Source organism: Nicotiana sylvestris, chromosome 8 (assembly GCF_000393655.2).
Source record: "Nicotiana sylvestris chromosome 8, ASM39365v2, whole genome shotgun sequence".
Taxonomy (NCBI): Eukaryota; Viridiplantae; Streptophyta; class Magnoliopsida; order Solanales; family Solanaceae; genus Nicotiana; species Nicotiana sylvestris.
In genome coordinates, this window is record NC_091064.1 from 80,711,976 (window position 1) to 80,732,025 (window position 20,050).

The window sequence follows — 20,050 nt, forward strand, 5'->3', positions numbered from 1 at the left end:
CTCTATTATCTAAGATCGAGGGGCAGAGTTCACAATTCACTTTTGGAATAAATTTCAGCAAGGCTTTGGTACTCAGGTAAATCTTAGTACATTATTTCATCCACATACCAACGAGCAGGCAGAGCTGACCATTCAGACGCTCGAAGATATGTTGCGCACTTGTGTTCTTGAATTCAGGTGTAGCTGGGATTATCATTTTCCGCTCATACAATTTGTCTACAATAACAATTACCATGATAGCATTCAGATGGAACCGTTTGAGTATCTATATTGTAGAAGATGTAGATCTCCCATTTTGTGGTTTAAGATTGGGGAAGCAGATTTGATAGGACCAGACCTCGTGCATCAGGCTATGAAGAAGGTTGAGATCATTAAGGAATAGTTAAAAACTACTTAGAGTCGCCATAAGTCCAATTCGCATGTGCGTCGCAGGGATTTGGAGTTCAAAGAGGATGATTGGGTATTTTTGAAATTTTCCCCCATGAATGGTATAACGCGGTTTGGGAACAAAGGTAAATTGAGTCCGAGGTATGTTGGACCGTACAGACTCATTCAGAGGATTGGTCAAGTAGCTTACAAGCTTGTACTACCTCTAAAGATCTCTTTAGTGCACCTAGTGTTTCATGTATCCATGTTGAAGAAGGTGTTTGGAGACCTATCGCTTATTGTTCTGGTTGAGACTATTGAGGTTAATGAGGAATTTACTTATGAAGATATTTTGATTGTCGTTATTGTTAGGATAGTCTGGAATCTGAGAAATAGAGTGATTGCCTCCGAAAAAGTGTTATTGCGAAACCAATAGGTCGAATATTCCACTTGGGAGGTCGAGGAAGAAATGAAGAAGAAGTACCCTAATTTTTTGAATAACTATGTATATATGAAGTTGTGTTCTATGAAAATGTTAAGAGTTTACCTAATATGAATTATGTTTCACTTGTATAGCTTATGTTAAGGATACTCTTGTTTGGTAATGTAATGTTCATGGCGTTGTATCCAGTGTTGCTTCCATGTAGTGTTACATTGTTGTGTTATAGTTATGCTATTAGTACTGGTTCTGGGATTCTCTTATAGGTGGATAGGCCCAATTGCAGGGGAAACTCTACCAAAATTTCTAGAAATCTAAAGAGTTAGTCAAAATTTGGAACTGCTGGTGTGTGAAAAGATAGTTGAGTCACATTGGATTCTAATGGCTGAATTGACCCTCATTCGAAACAGAAGCATCATCCAAGCCTGTCATGTCTGCGGCTCCCAGTTCTAGAAAGAGGGTTTCTCCATTGCTATCACCTTCTTTTTCCGTCGATAGCATTTTGGGAGATATTAGAAACCCGGGGTTGCATACACCGAGCGACCGTGCTTCGACCGGGCTAGGCTCTTTCAGGGCCGAAAGGGCTGGATTGGCAGGTGTGCGCTCGGCCTTCCAGGAAGCCCAACAGCTTCACTTTGTGGTGAGTTTCGGCATAGGTCTTTCGAGCTTCGCGCCTTTTCTTCCTTATTGGCCTTCTTTTGCAGGCGTTCGATAAGCTTAAGTCTGGGCTGCTTCGTTGTGAAACTAGGCTACAAAAAGCTCTAGATGAGGAGAGATCCCTTAGGCTCCTTTGTGATGAAAAAGAAGGCGAGTTGGTACATTTGCAGTATGAGGTGGTACGGAGCTTGAATTACGAGAACCACCTGAAGGAGCAGGTATTTTACTATCCCGAGCGAGCGTGCATTCCGCCTATTGGTCTCTCGCGTGCGTCCGAGATAAAGTAGGTCGGGCCATGCATGAGCATGATGGGCTGAATATTTGGGCAGAGGCTCAGGCTTTAGAGGGTAAGGACGCCCTAGCTAAAGTTCCTGCTTTTGAAGCTCAATTTCTCTTAGATTGTGATAATGCTTTGGTTTAGATGGAAATGATTGCGAAACTCGAATCCAAGCTTTCAAAGGACGGGCTGAGATTGTTGATGCCCAGGCAGAAGCTGCAACGAGCCGTACTAAGGCTGACCAGGAGATGGTGATCTATTTACAGGATGTTATCGATGCTCACCGAGATGAGAAGAACCCTTGACCGTGAAGGGAGGATTCAAGAATATGCTCGCTGCAAGTTTCGATGAAAGACCCTCAAGGAGATCTGTGCTAGGGGCTTCTCCCTATTGGGGTAATTGGCGCTAGAAAGGGCGGATGAGTGTCATACTCTGTTGCTTTTTCCCGATGACGTAGAAAGCAAAGATGAGGCCGGCAGGCCATAGCACCCGGGGGGCATAGCTTTTGCCATCTGTATGTAGCATTTTCTAAGCATGTCTGTAGACGGAAATTGCGCTTCTTGCATGTATATAAAAGAAAACCTTGTGGATTTACTCCTTTCGTATCTTTTTCTCTCTTGATGTTGACCAGGCAAGCTGGTTTTTGCGTTGGTAGGAACCCTCAGAGTAGTGATGTGGCCCCGGGACTCATTGGACTTGCTCGTAGGCTACTACGTAATTTCGCTCTTAGGCATACTTAGGCCACTTGCTTTGGGCTCAGTCCCCGATTTGGGAATCGACTCGAGCTTATTTGACGTTCGAATGGCCGAATTTTAGGCTGGCGATAGTGGCTCTTACGCTTTGGGTCGAATCGACCTTTTAATGTAAGTTGGCAACAATGGATCTTACACTTTGGGTCAAAGCGACCTTTTAATGTAAGCTAGCAACAATGGCTCTTACATTTTCGGTCGAAGCGACATTTTTATGTAAGCTGGCGATAATGGCTCTTACGCTTTACCCTTAGGCATATATAGTTAACTATTTTGGGTCCAGTCTCTAAATCGGGTTACGACTCGAGCTCATTTTGATCCTTAAGTTTTCAGATTTCAGGTTGGCAACAGTGGCTCTTACGCGATTGCTCGTAGCGACCTTTTGTGTATGTGGCCCTAAGGCTCATTAGGCTAGCGACTATGGCTCTTACGCACTTGGTCGATGCAACCTTTTATGTAGGCTTTATTTTCCTCTTGTCAAGGACTTTTGAAGTAGTTTTTGCCTGATTTATCATTGGTTCGGCAAGAACCTCGATTTCGAGCAACTTGCGACGATGTTCGAGCATATCAGGAGGTTTGGCTCTTAGGCTAAGTAGCTCAATGCCTATTATTTGTAGCTGACATGGTCGAAGCTTATTTGCCTATGTCGAGGATAGCATTTTTAACTAGTTCTTTCCGAAGTAGATTCGGAGTAATTTGAAGGCTTGTGTGGGATGGCAACAATAGCGCTTACGCATTGTAGCGACGGTCGAGCGTCCCCGAGTTGCGTTAGTTCGGCTGGTACAGCCGTGTGACCAGATTCACTTGTGTTTGGCCGGAGCCTTTGAGTCTTGAGTGAAGTAGTTTCGGCATATATATCGAGGGTATGCCTTTTAGGGGTCTTACAAGTTCGATATATAGCTGAAACTTTGGGATCGGGTCTATGCCTTTAGTGAGGTCTTACAAGTTTTACATGTCGTTGAGGTCTTACAGTTTTGGATACTTGGTAGAAGTATTATTCATGCCTTGCTTGAGGTCTTACAGATATGGTTGCTGCCCTGCTTAGGTCTTAAGAGACCGAGTTTGCCTGCTCGGGGTCTTACGACCTCGGGTTTTGATAAATCGATGGAGGTGGCACTTGATGGCAGTCTCCAAGTTGTCGAGAGTTTATTGATTTAGGAGACATTTTTTTGCAAACATTGAATTGCCTCGTCGAGGGCTTACGATTTTGGGAATTCCGACCCTGAGGCCATGCGTTTTTCTTATGAGATTTTGATGCCAGTCCCTGAGTATTCAAGGTACTCTTGACGTTGGAGATGTTTAGCAATTTCCGCATTGCCTTATCTGAGGGCTTATGATTTTGGAGATCCTTACCCTGAGGTCATTCGGGCATTGAATTGTTGATGCCAGTCCCCGAGTCTTGTGGACGTTTCCGGCAGTGAAATTGTTTTCGCGGAGGTGTCAAACTTCTCCTGGAGCTCGAGATGATTTGACAAAAGATATTCTTCAATTATTTGGTACAAGTTTACATGTATATTAGATCTATATGAATTAGATTTATATTCAGATTAATGATCACATATCAAGTTAATAAAATCTGTTTATAAATGAAACATAACACTTTTCATTACATAAGATTCTATAACACCTAGAGATGGAAACTTCTTAAAAACCTAAGTAACATAAATAGAAAAATAGATTGTGTTAAACACAATATTAAAACCTACAAACCAGTAGGCAAGGAAGCCGTTTAGGGGAGTACACAGAGTTGAGGCGCTGTTAGGGTAAATGATTGAAGCATGAAAAACATGGTAGTGACCAGAAAAGATTGTTCAGTATAACTTATTAAAATATGATAAACTCTATGATAAACAAAGAGGTTAGAGGGAATATGTTTAGTAAACACATGATAAGGATAAATAGTAAATCTGAATGAACAACCACACGTATTTATTAGAAGAAAATATTGACTACAAAATACTTATATTATATATCTTTAACAGACTTAATAACGATGTTAAAAGAAAAATTTATGATATTTTAGTTACTTTTGAAATAATATATGTAATGGAACAAGCATTTACAGAACTAATTGTATCACAAGAAATAGATATATTAGATCTATATGAACTAGATTTATATTCAGATTAATGATCACATATCAAGTTAATAAAATCTGTTTATAAATGAAACATAACACTTTTCATTATATAAGATTCTATAACACCCAGAAATGGAAACTTCTTAAAACCCTCAGTAACATAAATAGAAAAATAGATTGTGTTAAACACTGTGTTGATAACTTTCAAGTTTATCTTCATAAAATTCAATTTCATTTTCTATAGTTAATAAAGCTTTATTACGTAATTTATTATATCTAATAATATCTTTGCAGGTTTTAATATTGTATTTAACACAATCTATTTTTCTATTTATGTTACTGAGGTTTTTAAGAAGTTTCCATTTCTGGGTATTATAGAATCTTATATAATGAAAAGTGTTATGTTTCATTTATAAACAGATTTTATTAACTTGATATGTGATCATTAGTCTGAATATAAATCTAGTTCATATAGATCTAATATATCTATTTCATGTGATACAATTAGTTCCGTAAATGCTTGTTCCATTACATATATTATTTCAAAAGTAACTAAAATATCGTAAATTTTTCTTTTAACATCGTTATTAAGTCTCTTAAAGATATATAACATAAGTATTTTGTAGTCAATATTTTCTTCTAATAAATACGTGTGGTTGTTCATTTAGATTTACTATTTATCCTTATCATGTGTTTACTAAACATATTCCCTCTAACCTCTTTGTTTATCATAGAGTTTATCATATTTTAATAAGTTATACTGAACAATCTTTTCTGGTCACTACCATGTTTTTCATGCTTCAATCATTTACCCTAACAGCGCCTCAACTCTGTGTACTCCCCTAAACGGCTTCCTTGCCTACTGGTTTCCACTTTAGGATGGCATAGTCTGGGCTTAACTACTCTCAGCATTATTAGACAGGCAAACTTTCTCAAGATGTTCTTTATAACAGTACTATAACATGATAAACAATTATGATATTTAAGAGATTATAAGGAATATAAGAGTTTAGTTAAACATGATTATAAATAAACTTACCTGGTTTTGTAACTCGTTTGAATGCTCCATAGTTGTTTTAGATACTTGTAAATAACTCAGATATTTCTTACAAGAGAGAAGATAAGAGAGAGAAGGTGAGTATGAGGATGTCTGAGGATGACCTTCCTTCCTCGGATTTACATTCTATATAAAGAAAATTAAAACGACTCCTACTGTTTACAAATGACTCCTACTATTCATGAACGACCTTTACTGTTCATGATTATGACATATACTATTTACTTTACGACTTTTTTACATGACTCTTACTATTCATGAACGACCTTTACTGTTCATGATTATGACATATACTATTTACTTTATGACTCTTACTATTCATGAACGACCTTTACTGTTCATGAATGCGACTAGTACTATTTACTTTACATTATATGTTTCCAGTAGCTGTCTTCTTCTTTTGTCTTCTTGTTGATACCTTCATTCTAGTTGGACTTCTGGTACATAGTTATCATCTCCGTTGCACTTTGAACATATGTGGTCTGGATATTTGTGTCCTACTAGTTTGCAGTATCTTGTTAATAACTCGTTTGAAATAAATTCTTTTTTCAATGCTCTGGTAGTTGGTTGCATTTCTGGTTTTAATAATGATAAAATCCATTTCTGGACTTCATCCATATCTCCTTGTCGTAGTTCCTTCGAGTTGGCATATATCATCAACTGGTCTCTGGAATAGTAGCTCCAGATAGCATTTCCTTGTAGATAATTGTTAGCTAGTTCTTGAATAATAGTTGCTATACCAATTATTCTTTTATTGGCATAGAAACTTGGTATCTCCATTTTCTGTATCTCCGGTTGTTTCTCTATCTCTTCCGGTATTATCATATCTCGTGTTAGTCCTATCTTTATCACCTGTATTATGGGTTTTATTTCATCATATAGTATTTCCGCTGGTGCTGTATAGAATTTGATGAAGAATAGGTTGCCTTTTGTAATTCTCTTGAAGGTGACAAATGCTTTGTATAGCTCTGGTATTCCAATTATTTCTTCTCCGTCATGGGTATATACTGTGCTAAGTAGTCCGTAGTTGTAACATGTTTTTACTAGGTTTGCTTTTGTTTTTGGCTGGGCTATAAGCCTATTATATCCCTGTAGTTTTTGGGTTATATAATCTTGTGTTGGATCTGTAGTACTAGTTGATCTGGGGTTTAGGTTTAGAAATGTCTGAATTTTATATATATTCTCAATATATGTTTGAGTAATATAGTTATATACCTTTTTGTTGTGGTGTAGGCTATTAGCATAGGTTGTAGTTTGTGGGGTTATAGCTATTGCTTCTTTTGGCTTTTTTGATGTAAATGGCTTATCAAATACGTTGTTTAAATTTACATTGGTATGTAGCTTCTTATTCACCTGTTTGCTTGTGCCTGCAGCTGTAGGTAAACAAACTTTGTCATGGGTTTTTTGGAGTTTCCCAACGTCTCCTTCTAATTCTGGAATTTTTAAGTCTTCCGATCGACTTAGCTCCGCATTTTTATAGTCATGCTGCTGACTTTCTAGCTGTTGTAATCTTTTGCCCATACTATCCATCTGTAATGATAGGGTAGTAAGGATTGCAAATATATCTTTCGATTCTTGATTCTCATCAGTTTGAGTACTTTTGTCTTGATAAGTAATCTGCAATAACATTCTTGTCAGTTCGTATTACTTCAATTGTAAATGTAAAATTTTGTATATTCAATACAAGTCTTCGTATTTCCTTTGTAGTTACTGAATCTTGTACTTTCCGTGTTATCCACCATTTTACTTGTGTATTATCTGTTCTTACAATAAACTTGTTATAAACAATATATGGCTCAAATGCTAACAAACATTTATATAATCCAAATAGTTCTTTCCTATTTATCTCCCATTTAATTTGTGGTTCCGTGTATGATCCTGAATAATATCTACAATGGTGTTCAATATTTTCATTATCATATTTATATTTTAGAACTCCTCCATAGCTGTGATCACTAGAATCAGTTTCTACAATATATGTGAACTTTTTCTTTTCATCTGGGAAATATAGTTTTGGTAATTTTTTACACATATTTTTTATCTTCTGTATATGTATTTTATCCTTTTCGTCAAAATGATATTCTATATCCTTTTTTAATTTTCTCTGTAATGGTTTTAAGTTTTCTGCTAATTTAGGAATATATTCTCTTACTTGGTTAACCAATCCTAAAAATGATTGTAACTTCTTTTTTGTATCAAGTGTTTCATTTAAGTTAATTATTTTTTGTACTATATGGGTTTGCATTTTTATTCCGTTTTTGTCTATTTGTATACCTAAAAATTCTATTTGATTTTTCATTACTTCTGCTTTCTTTTTACTTAAACTTATTCCTGATATTTCTACAATGTGTATGAATTTTTCTAGTAGTTTTATATGTTCGTTCTCTGTTCTAGAATATAACAGTATATCATCTATATATATTATACAATTTTCTAATTGGTTAAAGTAGTTATCCATAAAATATTGATATCTACCTGGTGCATTTTTATATCCAAATGGTAATACATTCCATTCATAAAATCCTTGTGGTACTTTGAATGCTGTTAACTTCTTAGATTCGTCTTCTAGTTTTAAATGGTAAAATCCTGATTTACAATCAAACTTACTGAAATAGTTATATCCTTGTATTGTCTGATTTTTAGTATTTTATTTGGTATCGGATAATTATATGTTTTTGTTTTTGCATTTAAATTTCTATAATCTATAACCATACGACTTTTTCCTCGTTTTTGTTCACTATGCTTATTTACTATAAATGACGGGCTAGTATGTTTACTATTACTTTCTTGTATGTACTTATTGTCTAATAATTCCTTTATATGCATTTTAAATTCTGTTTAATCATTAAAGTTGTATTTTAAAGGTTTTTGTGTTACTATGCTATTTTCATCTATTAGTTCAATCTTTATTTTTGTTTTATGTTTTTCCCATCCTTGGAGTGGATTATCATTATATAGTAATTCTAATTTATCTTGCAGTAGTTTTATTTTATTTATTGAGAAAATGATTATCTCTATATTATGGTTGCTTTGTATTACATTTTCTAATTTTTGGGTAATCTTTTCACTTCCTTTAATCCAGGGTGTTGTTTTTCTTACTTTATTATTTACTCTTTTTGCTCCTAATTTTTGTTTACACGGGGTAGTAAACCACCAATGTGTTTTTGTTATTATATGTGGGTATAATTTATCTAAAAATGGCATTCCTAATAATATATCTTTATTTGTGAATTCATAACTATATATTTCTTCTATGGTTAATATTTTATCCCATATTTGTATCTTTATATTTCTTGCTTTGTATGTTATCATACTTCCCTCATTATTGAATCCTGTTACTACTATGAGGTTTTTTAGCTTTTCTCATTTACTTTCTGGTAAACAATTATGTCTACACATGTTAGCTTCTGCTCCTGTATCCATCATAGGTGTATAGTATCTATTATAATATCCTTCTACTATTATCTTGGCAAGTATGTATATCTTTGGCATTATATCAAAGTTCTTTTTATTATTATTTTCTTATTTTCATAACTTATCGTTAATTGTCTATCTTCTAATTTATATGGTTTGACTTTTTCTAACCATTTTATTCCTAGTGTAATGTTTTTATCGCCTTGATATATTTTAAAATTTATTAATATTGGTATTCCTCCAATAATTAATTCTTTTTTCAGTTGTTTCTTCGTTTTTTCTTAACGCTTTTGGTAGTTCTGAATTTTGCTGTTCTATTGTCACTATCTCTTGTTCTGGTATTAATTCTCTTATAACATAATTCTCTTCCTGCCCTGTATTTATTAATATTAAATATTTTCTTTGGTCCATTATTCCTGTTATATAATAATGGTGTGGGTTTATTTCTTCTATTTTTTGTTCTATTAATTTTTGTGGAGTTATATAATTTATTCTTTCTTGATGTACTTCTTGATGTACTTATTCTTGATGACGTTTCTGGCATTTCATTATTTGTTCGTTTTGACGTGCTTAATCTTTCTTTTACTATTTCTAAATCTTCTTCCATGTCCATTTCCGTATAACTGTAATCATTGTTGTCTATAACTGATACTATTCTTTCGAATGGATTTTCTATTTTTATTTTATTTATTTTATTTTTAGCTGTTATCTTATGTTTTGTTGTTAAGACATATAGATTTTTACATCTTGCTGTGAATATTTTACTTCCTGGTGCTAATTCTATTCCAGACATTTTCCAGTATAGCACTAATGATTTATCTATATTTTTATCATCTATTGCTACTGAATAGTTGGCACTTACTATAAATTTAAATTTTTGGTATATTAAGTTACCTCTTACGGCACTTATTATACTCTTTTCTATAGGTTGTACAATTCTATCATCTGCCAAGTATATTTCTATAGGGGTATCTATTCCTTCCCTAAAACATGCTTTTATTAGGATCTCCGTTCCTCCTAAGTGTACATATTTTATTGGATTTTTTGCTTTTATATCTTGTATTTCTTTATTTAGTAGTCTTTTATTTAAAATTGGTATTTGTGCTTTACCTTTGATGTATTTACAATCTATTATATGTTCTCTTTGGCTTACTACATAGTATTCTTCTTTCTGTCTTTTAAACCAATTCTTTATTGTTGGTACTTCTAATATTTTGTCTATGCTTAGATCCAATTCTTTTCCTTTTATTTGTTCAAATATATTAGCGTCAAATATTATTTTTTGTTCTGAAGATTGTTCATCTTGGTGTTCTTCTTGTTGTATAATTTGTATATCTTTTTCAGTCATAATTTTCTTCATCTGACTCTTCTATATCCTTGTTTATTTCATTTTCAGAGAACTCGTTTTCTGATATCTCATATATGCTGTCTTCACTGCTTAATTCATAATCTACATATTCTACTTGTGTATATTTATCATTATCTATCAATATTTCGGTAATTTGTTTCTTCTTTGGGTTTTTTGGTAATTTACAATCTTTGGCTAAGTGTCCTAGCTTTCCACAATTATAGCAAGTACATTCTGTTAGTTTTTTCTTTTTCCTATATGGTTTTTTATGTTTATAATTTTTTACATAATATCTTCCTCTTGGTTTCCTATATTTATATTTTGAATATTTTGATTTAAATTTCTTTCTCTTTCCTTCTTTTTTGTAATATTTATCTGTGCAGCCAAATTGGGGTGCTATTCTACTTTTGCAGCATGCCAAAAATTTTACTAATATTTTATCCATTTTTATATTTTCTTTATATTTTTCGCATAATTCTATAAACCAGTTTTGTAGAAATTTTATTCGAGCTCCTAGAGTATCTGCTAGTTCTGCTTCATTCCAATTTTTTATTATTTTTGAGCTAAACGGTTCTGGTAATTTTGTAAAATATAATTTTCTTATTTCCTTACTTTCATCTGGACTATATGTTCCTTTATAATAATAGTCTCTAAATGCACAAGTATATTCGTCTATATAACACATATTACATATTGCTAATTTTGTCATCAAATTTCTATTTGTAGTTTTTTCTTTATTTTGTTCTTCTACTTCTGTTGTCATACTACTAAACTCATTTCTTATTGCTATTTCATATTTATTCAATATATCTGTCACTGTTGTTGCTGTTGTTCCATCAAGTTTTTTATTACTTCTTAATGTATCTAGGCTTTCACTTGATAAATTTTGTAATCATAGTTTTACCGTTCCTATAAGTGTTCTTTCTATATATCCTGGTGTTTCAGCTATTGCAACTTTATTATCTATTAGTTGTTTAGAGATGTACCCTATCCATAATTGGATTGTTTTATTTATATCTGCTACACAATCTAGATCTAAAAAATTACATTGTTCAGTTATCTGTCTTGGTGTCCATTTCCTATTTAGCCTTTTATCCCATAATGTTTTATTTCTATCATATGAATCTTAACTTACTCTGTAATAGGTTGGGTTTAGTTGTCTTGGATTTTTTACTCCTGATGTGCTTGGTTTATCTTCGATCATATCTCCTGTATTTATTTCTGGATTTGTTTTCATCTTTTCCGTTTTTTCTATTAGTTCTGTGTATGTTTCACTTGTTTTTGAATAGTCTTCTCCTAGCTTTGTGTCGTTATCACTTTGGTCATTTATTTCGTTCATGCTTATTTTTGGTGGATTATCCTGTATTTCTTCTAACTGTAATTTGAACTTTTCTATCTCATTTGTCAGTTTTAGCTCTTGTTCTTCTTCTTTACGTTTTTCTTTTTCTTTTAGTTTATTAGCGTATAGCTGTTTTAGCATTTCTAATTCTTTTTCTAATTCTGTTATCTTAGTGTTTTTTACTTCTTCTATCTGTTGTATTTTTTCTTTAGCTTGCGTTGTATTTCTTTTATTTCTTTTTTTCTGTCTATTTCTTCGTTTTCTTTTGTTATTCTAACCATTGCGGTTAAACTATCTTCTAGTTTTACAGTTTCTTTTTCTAACATTAAGTTCAGGTTATTTCCTATTTTCTTGTATCTTCTTCCTAAGTTGGAAAATATTATTGTTATTTTTAATCCTTCTGGATTTTCATATGTTTTCGCTTCTAGTGCGAACTCTTCTTTATTCATCTTTTCTTTTTAAGATAGCAAATATATTTATATTCTGTTTTAGATATTATATCGATTAATCCACATAGCCTAGTTTTGTTTGTTTTTGTAATACCTAGGTATTCATATTCTAGGTATAGTTTTTTCAGTTTCTTCCTTATTTTCCTTGATTTTTTAATTATTTTAATCTGTGTATTTTCTATAATTGTCTCACTATTTATGGGTATTTTTTGCAGATTTGTACTATTAATGTCAGTGTTCCTTTCCATGATTTTGTTTCTTAAAGTATATGTTTATTTATCATAGCTCTGATACCAATTTTTTTTTTTGTGGGGGGGGGGGGTCATTTTAATTTTAATACTGCGATGTATACCTGCTGATACATATATTCATTGTTTTAATATTTGTAAGAATTATTGTTTTTCTGTATTGATAAGTCTCAAGATTATCTCTATAAAATTCAATTTCTTTCTCTATAGTTAATAAAGCTTTATTATGTAATCTATTATATTTAATTATGTCTTTGCAGGTTTTAATATTGTGGCTAACACAATCTATTTTTCTATTTATGTTACTGAGGTTTTTAAGAAGTTTCCATTTCTGGGTGTTATAGAATCTTATGTAATGAAAAGTGTTATGTTTCATTTATAAACAGATTTTATTAACTTGATATGTGATCATTAATCTGAATATAAATCTAATTCATATAGATCTAATATATCTATTTCTTGTGATACAATTAGTTCTGTAAATGCTTGTTCCATTACATATATTATTTCAAAAGTAACTAAAATATCATAAATTTTTCTTTTAACATCGTTATTAAGTCTGTTAAAGATATATAATATAAGTATTTTGTAGTCAATATTTTCTTCTAATAAATACGTGTGGTTGTTCATTCAGATTTACTATTTATCCTTATCATGTGTTTACTAAACATATTCCCTCTAACCTCTTTGTTTATCATAGAGTTTATCATATTTTAATAAGTTATACTGAACAATCTTTTCTGGTCACTACCATATTTTTCATGCTTCAATCATTTACCCTAACAGCGCCTCAACTCTGTGTACTCCCCTAAACGGCTTCCTTGCCTACTGGTTTCCACTTTATATGTCTTAACAACAAAACATAAGATAACAGCTAAAAATAAAATAAATAAAATAAAAATAGAAAATCCATTCGAAAGAATAGTATCAGTTATAGACAACAATGATTACAGTTATACGGAAATGGACATGGAAGAAGATTTAGAAATAGTAAAAGAAAGATTAAGCACGTCAAAACGAACAAATAATGAAATGCCAGAAACGTCATCAAGAATAAGTACATCAAGAAATACATTAAGAAGAATAAATTATATAAAGAAAAGATGAATAAAGAAGAGTTCGCACTAGAAGCGAAAACATATGAAAATCCAGAAGGATTAAAAATAACAATAATATTTTCCAACTTAGGAAGAAGATACAAGAAAATAGGAAATAACCTGAACTTAATGTTAGAAAAAGAAACTGTAAAACTAGAAGATAGTTTAACCGCAATGGTTAGAATAACAAAAGAAAACGAAGAAATAGACAGAAAAAGAGAAATAAAAGAAATACAACAGCAAGCAAAAGAAAAAATACAACAGATAGAAGAAGTAAAAAACACTAAGATAACAGAATTAGAAAAAGAATTAGAAATGCTAAAACAGCTATACGCTAATAAACTAAAAGAAAAAGAAAAACGTAAAGAAGAAGAACAAGAGCTAAAACTGACAAATGAGATAGAAAAGTTCAAATTACAGTTAGAAGAAATACAGGATAATCCACCAAAAATAAGCATGAACGAAATAAATGACCAAAGTGATAACGACACAAATCTAGGAGAAGACTATTCAGAAACAAGTGAAACATACACAGAACTAATAGAAAAAACGGAAAAGATGAAAACAAATCCAGAAATAAATACAGGAGATATGATTGAAGATAAACCAAGCACATCAGGAGTAAAAAATCCAAGACAACTAAACCCAACCTATTACAGAGTAAGTTATGATTCATATGATAGAAATAAAACATTATGGGATAAAAGGCTAAATAGGAAATGGACACCAAGACAGATAACTGAACAATGTAATTTTTTAGATCTAGATTGTGTAGCAGATATAAATAAAACAATCAAATTATGGATAGGGTACATCTCTAAACAACTAATAGATAATAAAATTGCAATAGCTGAAACACCAGGATATATAGAAAGAACACTTATAGGAACGGTAAAACTATGGTTACAAAATTTATCAAGTGAAAGCCTAGATACATTAAGAAGTAATAAAAAACTTGATGGAACAACAGCAACAACAGTGACAGATATATTGAATAAATATGAAATAGCAATAAGAAATGAGTTTAGTAGTATGACAACAGAAGTAGAAGAACAAAATAAAGAAAAAACTACAAATAGAAATTTGATGACAAAATTAGCAATATGTAATATGTGTTATATAGACGAATATACTTGTGCATTTAGAGACTATTATTATAAAGGAACATATAGTCCAGATGAAAGTAAGGAAATAAGAAAATTATATTTTACAAAATTACCAGAACCGTTTAGCTCAAAAATAATAAAAAATTGGAATGAAGCAGAACTAGCAGATACTCTAGGAGCTCGATTAAAATTTCTACAAAACTGGTTTATAGAATTATGCGAAAAATATAAAGAAAATATCAAAATGGATAAAATATTAGTAAAAATTTGGCATGCTGCAAAAGTAGAATAGCACCCCAATTTGGCTGTACAGATAAATATTACAAAAAAGAAGGAAAGAGAAAGAAATTTAAATCAAAATATTCAAAATATAAACATAGGAAACCAAGAGGAAGATATTATGTAAAAAATTATAAACATAAAAAACCATATAGGAAAAAGAAAAAACTAACAGAATGTACTTGCTATAATTGTGGAAAGCTAGGACACTTAGCCAAAGATTGTAGATTACCAAAAAACCCAAAGAAAAAACAAATTACCGAAATAATGATAGATAATGATAAATATACACAAATAGAATATGTAGATTATGAATTAAGCAGTGAAGACAGCATATATGAGATATCAGAAAACGAGTTCCCCGAAAATGAAAAAGAAATAGACAATAATATAGAAGAATCAGACGAAGAAAGTAATGACTGAAAAAGATATACAAATTATACAACAAGAAGAACACCAAGATGAACAATCTTCAGAACAAAAAATAATATTTGACGCTAATATATTTGAAAAAATAAAAGGAAAAGAATTGGATCTAAGCATAGACAAAATATTAGAAGTACCAATAACAAAGAATTGGTTTAAAAGACAGAAAGAAGAATACTATGTAGTAAGCCAAAGAGAACATATAATAGATTGTAAATACATCAAAGGTAAAGCACAAATACCAATTTTAAATAAAAGACTACTAAATAAAGAAATACAAGATATAAAAGCAAAAAATCCAATAAAATATGTACACTTAGGAGGAACGGAGATCCTAATAAAAGCATGTTTTAGGGAAGGAATAGATACCCCTATAGAAATATACTTGGCAGATGATAGAATTGTACAACCTATAGAAAAGAGTATAATAAGTGCCGTAAGAGGTAACTTAATATACCAAAAATTTAAATTTATAATAAGTGCTAACTATTCAGTAGCAGTAGATGATAAAAATATAGATAAATCATTAGTACTATACTGGAAAATGTCTGGAATAGAATTAGCACCAGGAAGTAAAATATTCACAGCAAGATGTAAAAATCTATATGTCTTAACAACAAAACATAAGATAACAGCTAAAAATAAAATAAATAAAATAAAAATAGAAAATCCATTCGAAAGAATAGTATCAGTTATAGACAACAATGATTACAGTTATACGGAAATGGACATGGAAGAAGATTTAGAAATAGTAAAAGAAAGATTAAGCACGTTAAAACGAACAAATAATGAAATGCCAGAAACGTCATCAAGAATAAGTACATCAAGAAGTACATCAAGAAGAATAAATTATATAACTCCACAAAAATTAATAGAACAAAAAATAGAAGAAATAAACCCACACCATTATTATATAACAGGAATAATGGACCAAAGAAAATATTTAATATTAATAAATACAGGGCAGGAAGAGAATTATGTTATAAGAGAATTAATACCAGAACAAGAGATAGTGACAATAGAACAGCAAAATTCAGAACTACCAAAAGCGTTAAGAAAAAACGAAGAAACAACTGAAAAAGAATTAATTATTGGAGGAATACCAATATTAATAAATTTTAAAATATATCAAGGCGATAAAAACATTACACTAGGAATAAAATGGTTAGAAAAAGTCAAACCATATAAATTAGAAGATAGACAATTAACGATAAGTTATGAAAATAAGAAAATAATAATAAAAAGAACTTTGATATAATGCCAAAGATATACATACTTGCCAAGATAATAGTAGAAGGATATTATAATAGATACTATACACCTATGATGGATACAGGAGCAGAAGCTAACATGTGTAGACATAATTGTTTACCAGAAAGTAAATGGGAAAAGCTAAAAACCCCCCATAGTAGTAACAGGATTCAATAATGAGGGAAGTATGATAACATACAAAGCAAGAAATATAAAGATACAAATATGGGATAAAATATTAACCATAGAAGAAATATATAGTTATGAATTCACAAATAAAGATATATTATTAGGAATGCCATTTTTAGATAAATTATACCCACATATAATAACAAAAACACATTGGTGGTTTACTACCCCGTGTAAACAAAAATTATGAGCAAAAAGAGTAAATAATAAAGTATGAAAAACAACACCCTGGATTAAAAGAAGTGAAAAGATTACCCAAAAATTAGAAAATATAATACAAAGCAACCATAATATAGAGATAATCATTTTCTCAATAAATAAAATAAAACTACTGCAAGATAAATTAGAATTACTATATAATGATAATCCACTCCAAGGATGGGAAAAACATAAAACAAAAATAAAGATTGAACTAATAGATGAAAATAGCATAGTAACACAAAAACCTTTAAAATACAACTTTAATGATTTAACAGAATTTAAAATGCATATAAAGGAATTATTAGACAATAAGTACATACAAGAAAGTAATAGTAAACATACTAGCCCGGCATTTATAGTAAATAAGCATAGTGAACAAAAACGAGGAAAAAGCCGTATGGTTATAGATTATAGAAATTTAAATGCAAAAACAAAAACATATAATTATCCGATACCAAATAAAATACTAAAAATCAGACAAATACAAGGATATAACTATTTCAGTAAGTTTGATTGTAAATCAGGATTTTACCATTTAAAACTAGAAGACGAATCTAAGAAGTTAACAGCATTCACAGTACCACAAGGATTTTATGAATGGAATGTATTACCATTTGGATATAAAAATGCACCAGGTAGATATCAACATTTTATGGATAACTACTTTAACCAATTAGAAAATTGTATAATATATATAGATGATATACTGTTATATTCTAGAACAGAGAACGAACATATAAAACTACTAGAAAAATTCATACACATTGTAGAAATATCAGGAATAAGTTTAAGTAAAAAGAAAGCAGAAGTAATGAAAAATCAAATAGAATTTTTAGGTATACAAATAGACAAAAACGGAATAAAAATGCAAACCCATATAGTACAAAAAATAATTAACTTAAATGAAACACTTGATACAAAAAAGAAGTTACAATCATTTTTAGGATTGGTTAACCAAGTAAGAGAATATATTCCTAAATTAGCAGAAAACTTAAAACCATTACAGAGAAAATTAAAAAAGGATATAGAATATCATTTTGACGAAAAGGATAAAATACATATACAGAAGATAAAAAATATGTGTAAAAAATTACCAAAACTATATTTCCCAGATGAAAAGAAAAAGTTCACATATATTGTAGAAACTGATTCTAGTGATCACAGCTATGGAGGAGTTCTAAAATATAAATATGATAATGAAAATATTGAACACCATTGTAGATATTATTCAGGATCATACACGGAACCACAAATTAAATGGGAGATAAATAGGAAAGAACTATTTGGATTATATAAATGTTTGTTAGCATTTGAGCCATATATTGTTTATAACAAGTTTATTGTAAGAACAGATAATACACAAGTAAAATGGTGGATAACACGGAAAGCACAAGATTCAGTAACTACAAAGGAAATAAGAAGACTTGTATTGAATATACAAAATTTTATATTTACAATTGAAGTAATACGAACTGACAAGAATGTTATTGCAGATTACTTATCAAGACAAAAGTACTCAAACTGATGAGAATCAAGAATCGAAAGATATATTTGCAATCCTTACTACCCTATCATTACAGATGGATAGTATGGGCAAAAGATTACAACAGCTAGAAAGTCAGCAGCATGACTATAAAAATGCGGAGCTAAGTCGATCGGAAGACTTAAAAATTCCAGAATTAGAAGGAGACGTTGGGAAACTCCAAAAAACCCATGACAAAGTTTGTTTACCTACAGCTGCAGGCACAAGCAAACAGGTGAATAAGAAGCTACATACCAATGTAAATTTAAACAACGTATTTGATAAGCCATTTACATCAAAAAAGCCAAAAGAAGCAATAGCTATAACCCCACAAACTACAACCTATGCTAATAGCCTACACCACAACAAAAAGGTATATAACCATATTACTCAAACATATATTGAGAATATATATAAAATTCAGACATTTCTAAACCTAAACCCCAGATCAACTACTACTACAGATCCAACACAAGATTATATAACCCAAAAACTACAGGGATATAATAGGCTAATAGCCCAACCAAAAACAAAAGCCAACCTAGTAAAGACATGTTACAACTACGGACTACTCAGCACCGTATATACCCACGACGGAGAAGAAATAATTGGAATACCAGAGCTATACAAAGCATTTGTCACCTTCAAAAGAATTACAAAAGGCAACCTATTCTTCATCAAATTCTATACAGCACCAGCTGAAATACTATATGATGAAATAAAACCCATTATACAGGTGATAAAGATAGGACTAACACGAGATATGATAATACCGGAAGAAATAGAGAAACAACCGGAGATACAGAAAATGGAGATACCAAGTTTCTATGCCAACAAAAGAATAATTGGTATAACAACTATTATTCAAGAACTAGCTATCAATTATCTACAAGGAAATGCTATCTGGAGCTATTATTCCAGACACTAGTTAATGATATATGCCAACTCAAAAGAACTACGACAAGGAGATATGGATGAAGTCCAGAAATGGATTCTATCATTATTAAAGCCAGAAATGCAACCAACTACCAGAGCATTGAAAAAAAAATTTATTTCAAAGGAGTTATTGACAAGATACTGCAAACTAGTGGGACACAAATATCCAGACCACATATGTTCAAAGTGCAACGGAGATGATAACTATGTACCAGAAGTCCAACTAGATTGAAGGTATCAGCAAGAAGACAAATAAAGGAAACAACTATTGAAAACAAATAATGTAAAAAAGTCGTAAAGTAAGAGTCATAATCATGAACAGTAAAGGTCGTTCATGAATAGTAAGAGTCATGTAAAAAAGTCGTAAAGTAAATAGTAAGAGTCATAATCATGAACAGTAAAGGTCGTTCATGAATAGTAAGAGTCATTTGTGAACAGTAGGAGTCGTTTTAATTTTCTATATATAGAATGTAAATCCGAGGAAGAAAGGACATCCTCATACTCACCTTCTCTCTCTTATCTTCTCTCAATAAAATATCTGATTATATACAAACTTCTGAAAGCTATGGAGCATTCAAACGAGTTACAAAACCAGGTAAGTTTATTCATAATCATGTTTA

At 31.2% G+C, this 20,050-nt stretch overlaps 1 protein-coding gene and 3 pseudogenes across 1 annotated transcript; 2 read left to right on the forward strand and 2 right to left on the reverse strand.

The window, feature by feature from the left end:
• Positions 1-6,045: 6,045 nt before the first annotated feature.
• Positions 6,046-7,254, reverse strand: LOC138874438 (uncharacterized). Its single transcript, XM_070152857.1, has one exon. It carries the CDS (start codon positions 7,252-7,254, stop codon positions 6,046-6,048), a length of 1,209 nt encoding a protein of 402 aa, XP_070008958.1.
• Positions 7,255-10,379: 3,125 nt separating this feature from the next.
• On the reverse strand, positions 10,380-12,175 carry LOC138874476 (uncharacterized; annotated as a pseudogene).
• Positions 12,176-13,526: 1,351 nt separating this feature from the next.
• Positions 13,527-14,715, forward strand: LOC138874442 (uncharacterized; annotated as a pseudogene).
• Positions 14,716-18,453: 3,738 nt separating this feature from the next.
• LOC138874437 (uncharacterized) lies at positions 18,454-19,662 on the forward strand (annotated as a pseudogene).
• The last annotated feature ends 388 nt before the right edge of the window (positions 19,663-20,050 follow it).